Raw genomic sequence first — 14,895 nt, 5'->3', positions numbered from 1 at the left:
GAAGAAGAATAACCAGTTCATGCGTTCCCAAGTGTGCCAACAGTCCTATTAGTCACAAGTGGGATTATCACACATCAGTATTCTTTGTAAAGTCCCAAAATGTCAAACGAATCCCACTCTTTCTTCCCAATTCAGACGGATCTGAATCCAAGTCACCTCTCCTACTCCTCAAGCCAGAGGAAGACCACAAGACCTCTTAACATAGTGAGGTTCCTGTTAGAGCACCCCAAATTCTGCTCTAGTATGCCAAGCATGAGCAAGTTGGTAGTGAATTTGCTACCAGAGAGAAGTCATTGTCAGATAAAATTTGGTAATCAGGGTGCTTGTAAGGACGGTGAACAAAAAGCACAGGTGGTGCCTGTCTTAACACAATTGACGGCTTCTTACAAAATGATTTCATCATGGAGATTACACCAACCTTCCCACCAGAAACTTGTGCTCCTTTGTCTTCCCCTACAATTACCACACGCCGATCTTTCATTTCTTGTACTACATATCGGTGACAAACCTTTATAAGTGAATACTTCAGATTCATGAGCAGAGACCCCATCAAAAACATTTTGGAAAGCACTTGAGAAACTCATGCTCGGCTCTCTGATCTCAACAGAAGAAGCATCTAGGTAAAACTCTTTCAAGCTCTTTCAATACAAAACCTGGTTGCCCAGGTTAAAATATCAGAAGAAACAGTTCGATCCAACCTGCCAAGTTTTGCAGCAAGCTGGTTGAAGGCACATTGCTGCACGTTGTTCCGTCATCACAGCTGTTGGGAAGTAACCTCCAGTAGAAGGGTGATTAAAGTTTTGTTTTAAACTTTTCTATTGCCTAAGTCTGTGCCTAACACACAGGAAAAAAATACAAATACCACATCCATTATACGTCCATCACAAAGACACAGTAAGAGCATTTGTGTGCCTTTTGTTAGGGGAAATTCAAGCTTTGCACAAAGGCAACACTTAACTTTTAAAGATTAAAACTCAGTAACAGTTACTAAGCTTGTGTGTTTAACACAATCTCAAAAGGGGAGAAAAGATTTTTTTTTTTAAAAAAAAAAAAGGAATTGAAATTGAAAGGTGACCTAATGGCAACACATCATGTGCTTATTTTTTTTGCAACACAGACTGCTCTCAGACTTTACTCAAGATACTGCAAATTCTCATGCAACCAGGGGGAACTGAGGGAACAAGTGCAGGGCAGTGCCATAATCAACGTTCTTAAACTGGAAGGGGATACAAGAACAACAGATAAAGAAACAGCCAGCAGAATAGAGCTTACATACTTCAGAGAATATAAGAAGAAAACAGAGGTGTTTCTGTTTACCGGCCACAGAATATACTTCAAAATTCCTGGAAAACACACACTTAAGAAAAAAAACCTCGTTTGCTGACATGGTAATCTTAAAACAGACCATAATAGAGAAGTTAAACATAACATGCAGTGTCAGCCCCACAGTCAGTAGCAGTGGAGGTTACACTCAAGTTTGAGAGCAGCTGATGGAGTTGTGAATGCTCCAAAGCATCACGCAAGGACGCAGGTTGCAAAAGTTCTAAAGAAAAGATAAGAGGAATCTCCTGCAGAGGATCTGAAGCTCCTACCACACAAGAACCATGACTAACATAGGCATTTAGGACCCCACCAAAAATTTCCTGGAAGTCTTAGCTCACCACTCCACTGTGGGATGAATTAGTACTACAGTTTAAGGAACAATGTATGAAGACTACCACGTGTATCATATACACCCAGCAATGCACAGTTCTGCTTTGGCAAACACACAACCGTAAGTCATGAAAACAGTTAAATACTGTCACAGAATAAAGTGCAAACCGACCTTCCAGGAACTGTGTAGAAAGTAAAATCATACAGATTAGATTAGCTTCTCCTACACTGTTTTTAAGTAAATAAATAAAAACTGAAAGAAGTTCTATCAGAGCTGAGTGTACGTCTCAAAGCACCAAAAGCCATCCCAAGAGTTGCTCTTTTAACAATAAGTATCATGTACAGACCTCTGCTAGTTTGTATGGTAAGATCAGCTTCTCTCCTACTGTCACCGTCTTTCTGGTAACAAGGGCCTCAAACAGCATCTCTTCTTTCACCTAAAACAAAAACCTTGACATTAATGATTATTCTAGAAATATGTATTTTTTTAATTAAAACTTACAAGTGTAAACATTTTGATAAATTTTAAATTTATATATGTAATTTTAAAGAAATTTAAAACACTTTTGCCAGCCCCTGCAGAGTTAATATTCAATGCACAAGAGCAAGCTCACATTGGGAGGAGACAACTCAGCACATAAATCCAGCAAAAGAAATCGGACACCACTGTATTCAAGGGAACCTGATTTTCCGCATGTAGTCATCACATTTCAAGCAATTTCCCATTGGTTTCCTTCGTTCCCAGTGCAGCTCCTCCCTCTCACATGTTTTGTTGGCAAAATAAGTCAATTTTCTAGTGTTGTCAAGATGACATCATACAAATTACAAATAAGAAAAACCGTGTCATCAGTTTAAGATATATCCAAGTGTAAGGGGGTTTTTGGTGTTTTTCAGGGTGGGGAAGAATTAGAAGGAGAAAGAAACCTTTTAAGCACCTGATATTGACTCTGCCATTCACACCTGGTATTTACCCCCTAAAGATGCCAGTTTTCTGCAAGGTGACAATCTCTAATCAGCTGTAACAGAAACCAGTTTGCAGAAAAAAAAAAATCAATTGTGTAAACACAAGACACTTTGGCAACTAGGCAAACAGTGCTGACAAATAAAGCAGTACTTGCCAGGAATTGTTGTGAGAAAGCCTCTTTTGTGAGCAGTTTCAAGTCCTTCTTATTTTGATATCCCCTGGAGAAATTCAGAAAGCATGACCTCTCTGCCAGAATAGATGGTGATAGGCTTATACATAAGAGAGACCTAAATACTTTAAGTTGTTGACTGCTCTTTGCTAAATTTCAGTGTCAAAAAAGAAATTTTTAGTTTGTGTGAAAATCTTTGAGCCCAGGGTTAGTAGCTACAGATTGATACAGAGATGTTGTTGCTTGAGAAGCTGCACTGAAACCTATACAGTCTGCTTACCCTAACTGAAGGGCTCCATGCAGACACCAGACATGCTCAGAACACCTCTAATGAAGACTAAAAGCACCAAATCCACATTCCTGAAGCCATCCAAGACCATAGTTTTATCCCAGGTAAACCATTTACAATTTGACATGGATGATAAGAAACTTCATGGTTTATGAATGTGCTTTGATTTATTGGTTTAATCCAGTAATTAGTATGAAGAGCAATGCAAACAAGCCAGTGGAACTTAAGAAACGTTACTAACCATCGTCATGGTGCTGTTCTGTACAACACACTACTTTCTACAATCATGGGAGTCTCCCTGATAAACTTCAGTGCATTTTTATATAACTGACTTTTCCTGCAACAACCACTGACTAGAACTTGTTGCTGTGACATGGAAAGTAGAAAACATCAAGTCACCTGTATATGACCACCACCTACCAGCAAGGTCTACGTCACTAGAAATCGAACATCAACACCTTGAGGTTGTTCATTAGTTCTCAGTAATACTCTAGAGACCCTAGTTCCTATGACCTGGTTTTACCTTTCAAAATCAAGACGGGGAAAAAAAAATTCTGGTTCACCCGGAATTCCACAGCAAGTTTCAATGTTTGGTTTCTATTTCTCTACATTCAGCAAAAAGGTGTTTTTTTAAAAATTTCAGCTCTGCAGGCAAAACGCAGACACTTTTCTAGCAGCTTGTGACTGTGGGATCATCAGTTGCTCACCCCCTGTTGCACAGCTTGGAACAAAAATGAGTTTTACACCAAACTTCACCTCACTTCAGGGATGCTGCAAACCTTCAGCCAGCATGCTGGCTTTTTTTAATTATCAAAGACAACACGGCAGAGGGGTATCAGATGGTTAGTAATCAAAACAGTCCAATGTAATACTCCTAAACAACCTAAATGCTTCCAAATCCCAGATTTGTCAGCAAACACAGGGATTTTAAATAGTTTAAGCAACTTCCCATGTCATCCGTCAGCATCTCCATCTAATGTTCACCCTGGTTTGCTTCTCCATCTGCTCTCCCGGTGGATGAGACCTGCAGATGTGCATCCTTCATCTCCGGACCTGCTGCCAACTGACCCAGAGGGATTGCATCAAATCATCTTCTCATACAAAAACACACTCGGCAAGGATGGGAACGTAATCCCTGCACCTCCCTGGGTCTCTGCTGGCAATTACCACCCAGTGGAGCTTGGTCTTGATTGCTTCATCACCTCTGAGAGCCAACACCACAGGTACAGCTAAATTATCCTAATTTTCATTTAAGGTCACAGCTTGAAGGTAGCTGACTCCTGATGCCAATGAGCAGTCACAGGAGCTTTCTAAAGATAAACTCAGTGCATGCCAGTGACTAAGGACACCTGGTGCATGGAGATACTTGCAGCTTCCCCATCGTGTGCATCCTATGCTTCCTCCTCCAGTAACTGTGATACACTAAAATAGAGACAAAACCCATCCCAGCAGATTAGCAAAGAGGAGAACACAACTTATTTCAGTATTTTGCGCCCTGGGAGTTACATTTCTAAATTATGTTTGATGGATCTTTGCTTTCTGGTGCTAAAGGACAAGTCCTGCTCTCCCTCTTAAAAAAAGCTACATGGCCCATAGGAGTTTATATCTTAATTACAGGGACAAAACACAGATTTAAGACTTCACTGCCACACAGGAGTCAAACCAACACTGAGACGGCTGGATGACTAGAGCTCTAAAACTCAGTGAAGGATGACCAGCAACGCTGCCACAGCTATAAATGTCAGTGGAGTGCGGCAGGGAGCAGACAGTCAGCGGGCTCCCGCAAGGGCTGGGCTGGAGCCAAGGCAGGCAGAGATTGCTTCTCCAGTAATGCTGGAGTATTATGTTATAGCAGCTGAAGAAAAATGAACCATTTCCAACTTGAGCACAAGAAAACATCACTTTTTGTCTCTCCTTCCATATATGAGACAGGGATTGAGTGCTCGTTCAAAAGCTGCCTGGTATGGAGTAACAGAAATTCAGATTTCTATCAGTTCTTCTTGAAAAATACCTGAAACTTTTCTTCAGACCTTCTTTCAAACAACCAGAAAGTTATGTGCCTTGAGTTCTGACTCAGAGTTTTGCATCCGATGAAAATGTTCCTGCTCATTGCAGGGGGTTGGACTAGATGAACTTTCGAGGTCCCTTCCAACCCAAACCATTCTGAGACCCCCAAAACTTCATCCAGAAAATGAATCCAGAAAAGAAGACTGGATGCAAGCACTGGCTGCCTCATAATCCTCACTCCCTTTCGGTCCCCAATTACTTTCCAAGATGCTGATCACATGAGGAGTACATCTGTGGAATCCCTCTGGGAAGCTGAAGACCATTTTTTAGTAGAAAAATAACTTGAGCACATAAATCTCCCATGAAGGTAGATATTAACTCGAAAAGCTATCCCCATCAATTCAAAAAGACCTCTGGCAAAACTAATTTAGGACACTTGATAACTTACATTTACCTTTATTTGCACTGAGGCTGGTTACCTAAGCCTGAAAACTGAATATAAATCTGCTCTCCATTGAGTAAAGACAGAGCTTCCCTTCCTTACTCAGTGCTCCATCTATGGAAATAGTTTCCAGTATTAGTAAATGTACACAATTAAAATGCTCCTGCTCTTCTAATGAGAAAAAAATAATCTCTCTTAGGGTCAACTAACACTAGTTAATTTCTAATAGATAGGTTTTGTTAATACACCCACAAATAAGGCTTTCCGGGCCTTTCCCCAGAAACACAAAAGTTCTCCCCAGTTTTACACAATCCTCTATGATTTCTGCAGAGGACCCATGATATTTGCAGCGCTTGCACAGGACTCCACGTCTGCTCGATCCATCAGGGAGCCTTGACATCATGCTACAGCACGGCATTTCAGCAAAGTTTAAACAAAGGCCATGAAAAACCTGCCAAAAGCCTCACATAATCCACATGCTATGTCTATTCTTGAAAAAAAAAAAAAAAAAAAAAAATCAGGGTCTTACTGTAAATGAAACAACGATCCACAGAGTCTGGCCAAAATCCTATATTGTAGTTTGTTTTTTCATCAAACGCTTGTCTGCATGTTTTAATAAACCAAAGACATATTGGACAGGGTTGTTGGTATCTAAGAAAAATCAAATCCATTGGCAGATTTATCATCTCCTCCCAGATTCCTTAAAAAAATTCTGCATATTAGCTTCATTTTATAGGGACACAGATCTTGTTATACAGAGGAAGGATAGTTGTTCGGCGTTGTTGCATTAACTGTTGCAATAACTGCAACTGTTGTTGCAACTATTCCCATAGTTGTCCTTAGAGTCTCAGAGGCTCCAGTGTAAACCAGTTAGCTCACAATCATTTGGGCTAGACTTTCCTGTGGAGGGGGAAAACACCTTAGCTTTGCATAAATTTTTCATTTCGGACAGACTGTTAGTTCCCCTCCTCCCCATAAAGGCTCTGCAGGAGGACCTCTGCATCCCCTCTTCTCGGCTGCCCTCAGAGATGGCCAATTCAGCTCCTGCTTCTCAAAGCCTTTCCACCGAGTCCAGATGGATTTTTTTTTTTTTCTTCTCTTTTCTGTGTCAAGTCATTGACTGAACAAATCCAGTGGGTCATTTAAGGAAAAAAAACCCAAACAAAAACACCCTCCCCAAGTATCAGATCACTGCAGAGCTGACTTCTTCCATCATTTTGCTACGTTGAAGATCGTCCTGCCAAGCACCCAGTGGCTGTATGAGAAGTCAAACTATTTGTCAACTAATGTTATTTTTATTCTGAGATGATTTTCAGTCTTAGAGAGTAATGTCAAGATCTAGAGGGGATTAATAATTTTTCCAAGCCAATTCATATTTTCAGCAACAATGGTGTGAAAAGCAAAACTTTCACTGTTCAGTGACCACAAAAAAAAAGAGTAATAAAAATAATTACCCAAATGAGACAAAATACAAAGTGTCAAATGTTTCAACCAATATTTTTGGTCTCTGGCAGAGAAGAATTCACTGCACTTAAATTGGAAAGTTGTAAGTAGCTAACTAAGGAACAAACTGCAATGGATGCTCTTTGTAATTATGTTTCTTCTGAACCCTTTAGTCCTCCCTTTTGGTCAAATCTGAATAAGCATTACAAGATCTATTCAGGTCTGCAAAGAAACAGAAAACGTGCATCTCAGAAAAAGAAATCAAGGCTCTTCTGAAAATGGGTTTATTGGCTTTGTTTTAGTTGATCAGGGAGTGGGTCTATCAGAAAGTTTACACTTGGAAACAACCGATGTCTCTAATTCCATGGATAAATTACCATATAAATGCAACTTTAAGGACAAGGAACACCACTTACTCAAACCCAGGAGTGTTTTTCCCAAGATCATATCTGAGGTCTGCAGTGTCTTGACCTAATTAACAAGCATTTTATGCCGTATACAGTCATTAAGCTTGCAAAAGAACTACCAAGATGAACAGAAATCTATCACTTTGCATATATATATATATATATATATATAATTTTTTTTTTAACATGGTGTTGACACTACCTGCAAGTGAGCATGGTATCCATGCTCTGTGCTGTCCCAGACTATGGCACTAAGCCACTGTTAGATCTACACGGCTAAAACGGTGCATCATTTCACGTGTACATGTGCAAAAAATAACCCAATACCTTACAGCACGCAGATGCTGCAGAAGAGTTCATTTGCAGAAGAAAGTCAGGGCAAAGACCCAAAGCCTGGAACTTTTTCAGATCTCTAAGACCTTCTCTTACTCAAAGCTTTTTTAAAAGACAATTATTTCTTAAATGACTTGGCACTCTCTGGCCATTTTTAACAGGGTAAGATCAACAACATTCTCCTCCAAACTCATATTTTCCTTCTGTTTATTTCTACAGTCTCCAAGGCCAAGATGCAAAGAGCATCCAGCTGTTTATACCCATATTTTACAGAAGCCTTCCCCTCCCTAAATTTAAAGCATTAATGAAGTGCTATGAAAATCTGTGAGAGCCAAGACCCGAGTTCTTTAAGTGGTGAGATAGCACAACCGTTATTTAAGAGAAGGAATGGGAAGAGCATCGTGTGTATACAAAACAACTAGTTATCTTCTGATGCTCTCATAAAATCAGCAAAAATCAACCTTCCACACCATCCAGTGAGTACAAAGGAATAAAGATAATAGTTGTTTTAACCAACTACAACATTTCAGTATCCTTTGGAATTACAAGTGATTTAGAGCATTTCAAAAGTGAGACAGCAAGGAGAGTTTCTGGCCACCTACACCCTCACCCAGAGGTGCCAAGCTCAGCTCTTGGGTGGGTAAGGCAAGCACAGGATCAGTTGGCTCACTGAAATGAAGACTTTCTCATGGACAAGCAATGCCACAACTGCCTGGGCTAACAGAGCAGCTCTCCTAAGAACTTATTTAGTGCTTTTTCACTGATTTACAGAATTGGATATGGCCCTGGGCCACTCGGGTGGAGACCTACAAACCCTTCCCAAATGATATTGGCACAGCAGTGACTCAGAGGACAAAGTGCTTTGGTAAAGGGTCTTAAACAGCAAACAGCATCAACAGGTTCATAAAAGAACTAGGTAAATGCATGGATAATAGGTCCGTAAATAGGTACTAAAGGGCTGAGATGCACCCTCCAGCATCTCCAGTACAACCTTTGTGGATGCTGGCAGGGTAACAACAGAGAGCAAAACACAGCAAGTGAGCTCAGCACCTCCTACAGACACCACCTGAACCAGAAGTGGGCTGATGGTCTCACCATTGCTTTCTTATACTAATAGTGGACAGATTTCAGGGACATCAGGGAACTTTGGTGAGGGAGCTGATAGTTGGCAACTCAAGAAAGTACTGTGTTGAATGGCAGGTTTGCTTTCCACCTAAAACTGGTTTGCAATCTTTCAGATTTTAATCCCATAAACTGTATTTTTGGTCAATTAAACTGGAAGCTTCAAGAATACGGGAAAAAATCCCTACATTAAAAACCCCATTTAAAAAAATCTTTATAAGTTTTCACTGGCAAACATGAACAGCCCATATGAGCAGTAACACAAAAGAACTTAATCTTTAGTGAAACTGGAAATAAATTCTATTATAAACTAGAGGTAGCTCATTAGGTGTGAACATGACAGGACAGAAAGCAAAGGCTTACCTCCAGCAGGTCTGACACAATTGGTAGTATTTCAGGGTTACAAATATCGATGGAGTCATCCCGGTAAGTCTTCTTTTTGTAACGGATATTACCCAGATGTAGTATTGCCGACAAGAGAGAGAAAATTCTGAAGAAAATGGAGAGAATTAATTTACACTGGGTTGTTTTCTCTTAAAGCTAACAAAAAAGCAAACCACATCCCCAAACATCCAAGTGTTATCTTTGTATTTGACTCATTCCTCTGATTTTTCAGTCCAGAGCAGTTTATGTCCCAAATCTCCAAATGTTTCCTCAGAAATGATGCTCAAATGAAGCATCCAGTTTGCCTCATGTAAAAAATATTTTCACTTAGTCAAGTATCAAACTTGCATTGGTATGGCTTTCTTGAAAATTATTTAACATGTCAATCCCCTGGTTAAAAAATGGCACCCGATGTTATAAGAAAAAAATTAATCCTCAAGTACTCTAGATATCCAGATTAAATATCTATCATGCAGTTGCCTAAATTAAGGGGGAGACTCGACTCAGCCATGCAGGTGATCATTCTTAGTCCCCTGGCACATGTATTTATTACCTTCTACGATCTAGACCCAAGTAGGAAGCCTACACAAAAAAGCATAAATGACACAAAGATGTTACACTTCAAGTAAATTTATCCAGCCTTTTTTTTTTTTATTTAGATATTTTTAAGTTATATCCTCACTCCTTAAAAAAAATAGTTCTTTGAGACTATCCAGTCATGGCTGACTTGAGCTATAAACTCTGTCCCTATTTCTACACTCTCTGGGGAGCTAAAAATGGATAAAATCAAATTCGATTCCTAGCCATGTCACCAGGTTGTCTGGACAACACACCTTCACCTCCAAGCCAGTTCTTATCTCTAAAACAGGGATACTGATTCCTTATCATGAATTACAGGGATGCAATTACAAAAGTTTCTCTTCTGTAACCATTTCCACAAAGGTGAAACACCATGTTTTGCTATAATCAATTATTTATAAGAATATAGTAATACTTAAAGTGTCCTTTTTTTTTATACTCAGCTGAAGTGGTTACTTATTCGTGTTACAGTTGTACAATGTCAAGTAGAATAAATTTACTCATGTAGCGAAGAATCCACTATATTTTTTGACAAGCAAAATTCACTAGGAGAAATACAAGAACTTGTGTGCCAAGAACAGTTATTGCACAGTAAAATTTTCTGTAACATCCAACTCTACTCAGTCCCAAGACTTTCTGATTGCTTTACTCTGTCAATTTAACTCCCTTACTGTACCCTAAACAGGCTTTAGAAAAACCTTGTCACTGAAACATGATTCTTGAAAGATAAGGAAGCATGCTAACATATATTTATACTACAAGTAGGTATACTTGGGTTTATCCATGTGTGTGGAACAGATACAGAAAAAAGCAGTCTTCACTTCGTAACTGATTTGTTACAATTATTTACCCAAGGTGATGAATCGGGTTTGAAGTGCCATTGGTACAAAGCAGTAATTTTCTATTCCCACGTAAACTTCCAGGTTTTCAGACAAAATAGAATGACGTTCATTAAATTATTGTTTGAACATTTTGACTTGAAAAAGCACAAGATTTCTCATTTTGTTCCAGGTATTGATGTGCTTTTCAACAATAGTTGTGATGTCAAAATCATACTTACATTCAGGTCATTTTATTAGTATATGTATTTCTATGCCTGTTACTAACCTTAGTAACATATTTGTCAAATTCATTCAAACCTACTCGAGAGTTTCAAGACAACAATCAACATGAGAGGAATTATTTTGTGGTTTTGGTTGAAGACGACCCATATATGAAGCCTATCACGGTGGTATTGCAATCCAGCTGAGAGGTCCAGTTTTTCAACCAGCACTTTCAGTGAATTAGTGAACGAAGGCCTCTTGGATATGAGTCTACAGAGCTGGCAATTGCAAGCAAAGGATTAAAAATGTGACTAATAATCAGGATTTCTGATTAAACCAGGATCTGGATGCATGACATGCAGAGTAAGGCATGACTATTCATGAATGGCTGACAAATACTTCAAGGTGCTAACTTCCTGACAATGCTCCATTTGCACAAAGAGGATCACTAACTATAGTAATGATGGGCATATTTTGTTTATATCTTCAAATTCTGTTTACTCCTTTATTGTATGAATGGTCAAGTGTCATTATTCATAGAATGGTTTGGGTTGGAGGGGACCTTTATATATCACCTAGTCCAAGTCCCCTGGCATGGGCAGGGACATCTTTCATGAGATCAAGTTGTTCAAAGCCCCATCCAACCTGCTCTTGAACATTTCCAATGATGGGGCATCCACAACCTCTCTGGGCAACCTCCTTCCAGTGTCTCACCAATTACTCCTTCTCACCAGCCTGATATGTTACGTAGAACACAACAGTCATGTTAGGTCAAGTCAGGTGAATTATGTCACTGATTACAGGGGTTATATTAAATAATAGAATCTTTAAGCTATTAATATGGAAAATAAACTCACTGTCTGCGAGTCTTGGGAAGAAAGCCCACCATCTCCATGGCTAGCTGTAATCGCTCAAAGTCATGCTTCAAGTCCTCCCCTTCCACGGAAAAGCAATCCTATTGGGTTCAAACAGAGAGATTAAGCATTGAAGGAAATTAAGATCAGAACACATCCAGATGGCCAAGTCAACACCTCATAAATATAATTTAGTGATCTCCATGCCTTTTATCAGCAACTAGAACATTTCCAGTCTGGCCCTGGGAAATAAGATATTCAGGAGGCCCCACCAACACTGTGGGAAATAACTGTGGCTGATTACCCCCAACACCCAGTCCAGGGACAGGGGGATTCACAGCACCATAGCAGATGAGCAAGAAACACACATGCAATACAATAAAAGAACAGGATTAGCAAGGCAGAAATTTTCTTCTTAAATATTAGAAAGAGTACACACAATTAGAAGTTTGATTTTTTAAAATATTATTTTTTTTAATGTCTGGGGTTTTGTTTTGCTGTTGTTTTGTTTGGGCTTTTTAAAATCAAGTTGTTTAGAGAATCTGCTTCTAGAAGGACTTTATGGAAAAGCTAACCAGAGTGAAAACTTCAATACAATAATTATTTCTTGAATACACAAACAGTCTCCTCTGTACTATGTTTTTATCCAGCGTGGTGAGATGGTCTCTCAAAGGACACTACATCTCCACCACAAACACCTTGGTTTAAATAACCTGGGCCTCAGAGAAAACTACATTGGTATACCTTTTCCAAAATAACATTTTTGGCTAATTTTTCCTGGAGATACATCCTTATTTCCTAGCCTTAACCTCTAACACAAGAGGCAAGTCACACCATTCTAACAGTATGGCAAGAGTTTGTCAGTGTGGGACTATTAGCATACAAAAAGGATGTGAATTAACAACAAGATGAAATATGTTACACATTTAGAGACAGTTTATTCCACATTAAGTCCTGGTCCATCAGGAGTGCCTACAACTAAAGAGGAATAATTCAGTTTTAAAATAGAATTCACAGAATTTAATGTAAAATATCAGTGAATTAAATCCTGCATAGGAAAGGGAAATCTTTAAATGTGTTTTTCACTAACTTCATTCTAACTACCAAGAAGTTTTCTAAATATGTGAGCATTGAGAGAATTTGAAATCCACTACATTTTATATTTCTTGGAGGTTAATGTGTCTGAACAGTTTAGTTTTTCAGATAATCCCCAACTTGACAGCAGTCATTGATACTTTCAGGGAAGTCCAGTGACATTCCGGATCCAAATAATATTGTCCTGCATCAATATTTAGGGAATATAAATGCTTCTTAAATGAGTATAAAAATTATTAATGCTAAGTTCCTTCTGCTTTGGTTTACCATGGGCCCCACATGGATCATCAATTATTCTCTCTCATTTCACAGTCCATAGTTAATACTTTTTCCCATTGCTGCCTATAAAAATTCCCAGTCTCCAAATCAGAATTAGTTTATTGTGCATCACACAATATAGTGTTATCTTAAACCTTAAAATATTTACTAACACCTAAATAGAGACTTATTACAAATTAATCCAGGTATGTTAATTAAAAATTATAGCTGCAGTTGCAGTGAGAATTAATTAAGCAGCTGTATCCACATAGGATTTTTTGGTTCTTTGTAAGTTGTATTTACCACATGAGCAAGTATGCACAAACTTTTACACAAATAATTCTGAAAGTCTGCACTAAACAGGGTTACAAGAATACTACAGTGAGCATCATTACCAAGTAGTCACAGGATGATGACTGTTACTTGAAAAGACTCTCATACTCAACTATAGTACATAGAATAAATCATAAATACAGAATATATAGAGTGAAGTTATTGCATAGTATCAGCTTTGTGTCTTATGGCACCAATCCACATTTAAAGCCTCACAGCCGTGTCAGTGGTATGTTCTTCATCCCACTCCATCGCATTTTTAGAGCAATAGCTACTGATTATAAGGGGAAATTACTATTCAAGGTATTTATTACAACACAGGAGACTACTTGCACACAAGTGCCCTATCCCCTCAACTAAAAGCTACAGAAGTTCAACTAGACAAGAAATTTTTTTTTTTTTTTTTTTTTAAATCGATGGTCTTCAGGGACAACAACTTAATACTGCATGGACAAAGAGAATTTAGAGATGTTGAACAGTAAGACCATTTAAAACTGTGCACATCATCAATGAAAATAAGAGTTTTAAATTTAACGAGAAAATAACACACCTGCATGTTCTTACGAAATACTCATATAAGTGTGACCTTTCACCTTTTATTAATAGATGATTGAAAATTACCCATTTTAAGAGATGTAGAAAGTATTTGTATATATTATCCGAAGGAATGCAAAGAAGACATCTACATTATATATCAGTAAGATCAGCAAGCATCAGCAATACAATTATTTCAACCACAAAACAGCAGGATAAAAAGTTGTCCCTTCTAAACTCAAACCTTGGCCATCCAGCTTCCTCAGCCACTACAAATACACCGAGAAGAGCCCAGAGAAGTTTTCACACCCACTATAGTGGGATCTGGAGTCTGCAGGTCAATAATATACCCACAAATTCTGCAAATAAATATTTTTTAAACTTTTTTAAAAAGATACCAAGTGGAACTTTTAGTGTTGCTCCATATTCCAGGAGACAATGTCATTTTATGGCATCATTCATCCAAAACTAAGTCACGAGTCAATGGCAAAATACCACAGAAAACTCAGAAGTAGCACATTCTATGCCAAAAGCAATTTAATTAACAATTTACATAACAATTGCCAAACTCATTAATCTGCATGGAAAAGCCTTTTGCAAGTTATCTACTTAAAAGGGAATGCTCTCTGTAGTGTTTCAGCTCTGCACTGTTTCCTAATGGTGATAAATGGAAAATTATTTAAAAAAGGAGTTTCTTTGATATTAGGGCAGACAAGCATTACATAGTCCATGCTCACAGACCAAACTCATCATTAATATTCTGCCAGGGCAATTAGTTTCCCAGCAAAAGCCAGTCCCCTGTTACTATCATCACACTGAAGCAATCCATGGATTTTCATAGAAAGTTTAAAAAAATAGTGTTTCTTTATAAACCAGACATCTGCAGGGGGTTGAGGCCATGGTTATGGGGAGAGGTTCAGGGTATGCTTAGGAATGAATCATCAACTGAAGCAAAGATGTGATTTACCATGAAAAACACAGAAAAT

At 38.5% G+C, this 14,895-nt stretch overlaps 1 protein-coding gene across 9 annotated transcripts in view; it reads right to left on the bottom strand.

The window, feature by feature from the left end:
- MYO9A (myosin IXA) overlaps positions 1-14,895 on the bottom strand; it is a 186,964-nt gene that overhangs the window by 97,036 nt on the left and 75,033 nt on the right. For all 9 annotated transcript variants that reach the window (XM_074917624.1, XM_074917623.1, XM_074917628.1 and 6 more), the window contains 3 exons: positions 11,693-11,790; positions 9,193-9,319; positions 2,001-2,090 (listed from right to left, as the gene is read on the bottom strand). In XM_074917624.1, the coding sequence (XP_074773725.1) occupies positions 2,001-2,090; positions 9,193-9,319; positions 11,693-11,790 (315 nt within the window). The remainder of the gene's footprint in view (positions 1-2,000; positions 2,091-9,192; positions 9,320-11,692; positions 11,791-14,895) is intronic.

The sequence above is a fragment of the Athene noctua genome, chromosome 13, assembly GCF_965140245.1.
Source record: "Athene noctua chromosome 13, bAthNoc1.hap1.1, whole genome shotgun sequence".
In the NCBI taxonomy this organism is placed as follows: domain Eukaryota; kingdom Metazoa; phylum Chordata; class Aves; order Strigiformes; family Strigidae; genus Athene; species Athene noctua.
This window is presented reverse-complemented; position numbering and strand designations above follow the sequence as displayed.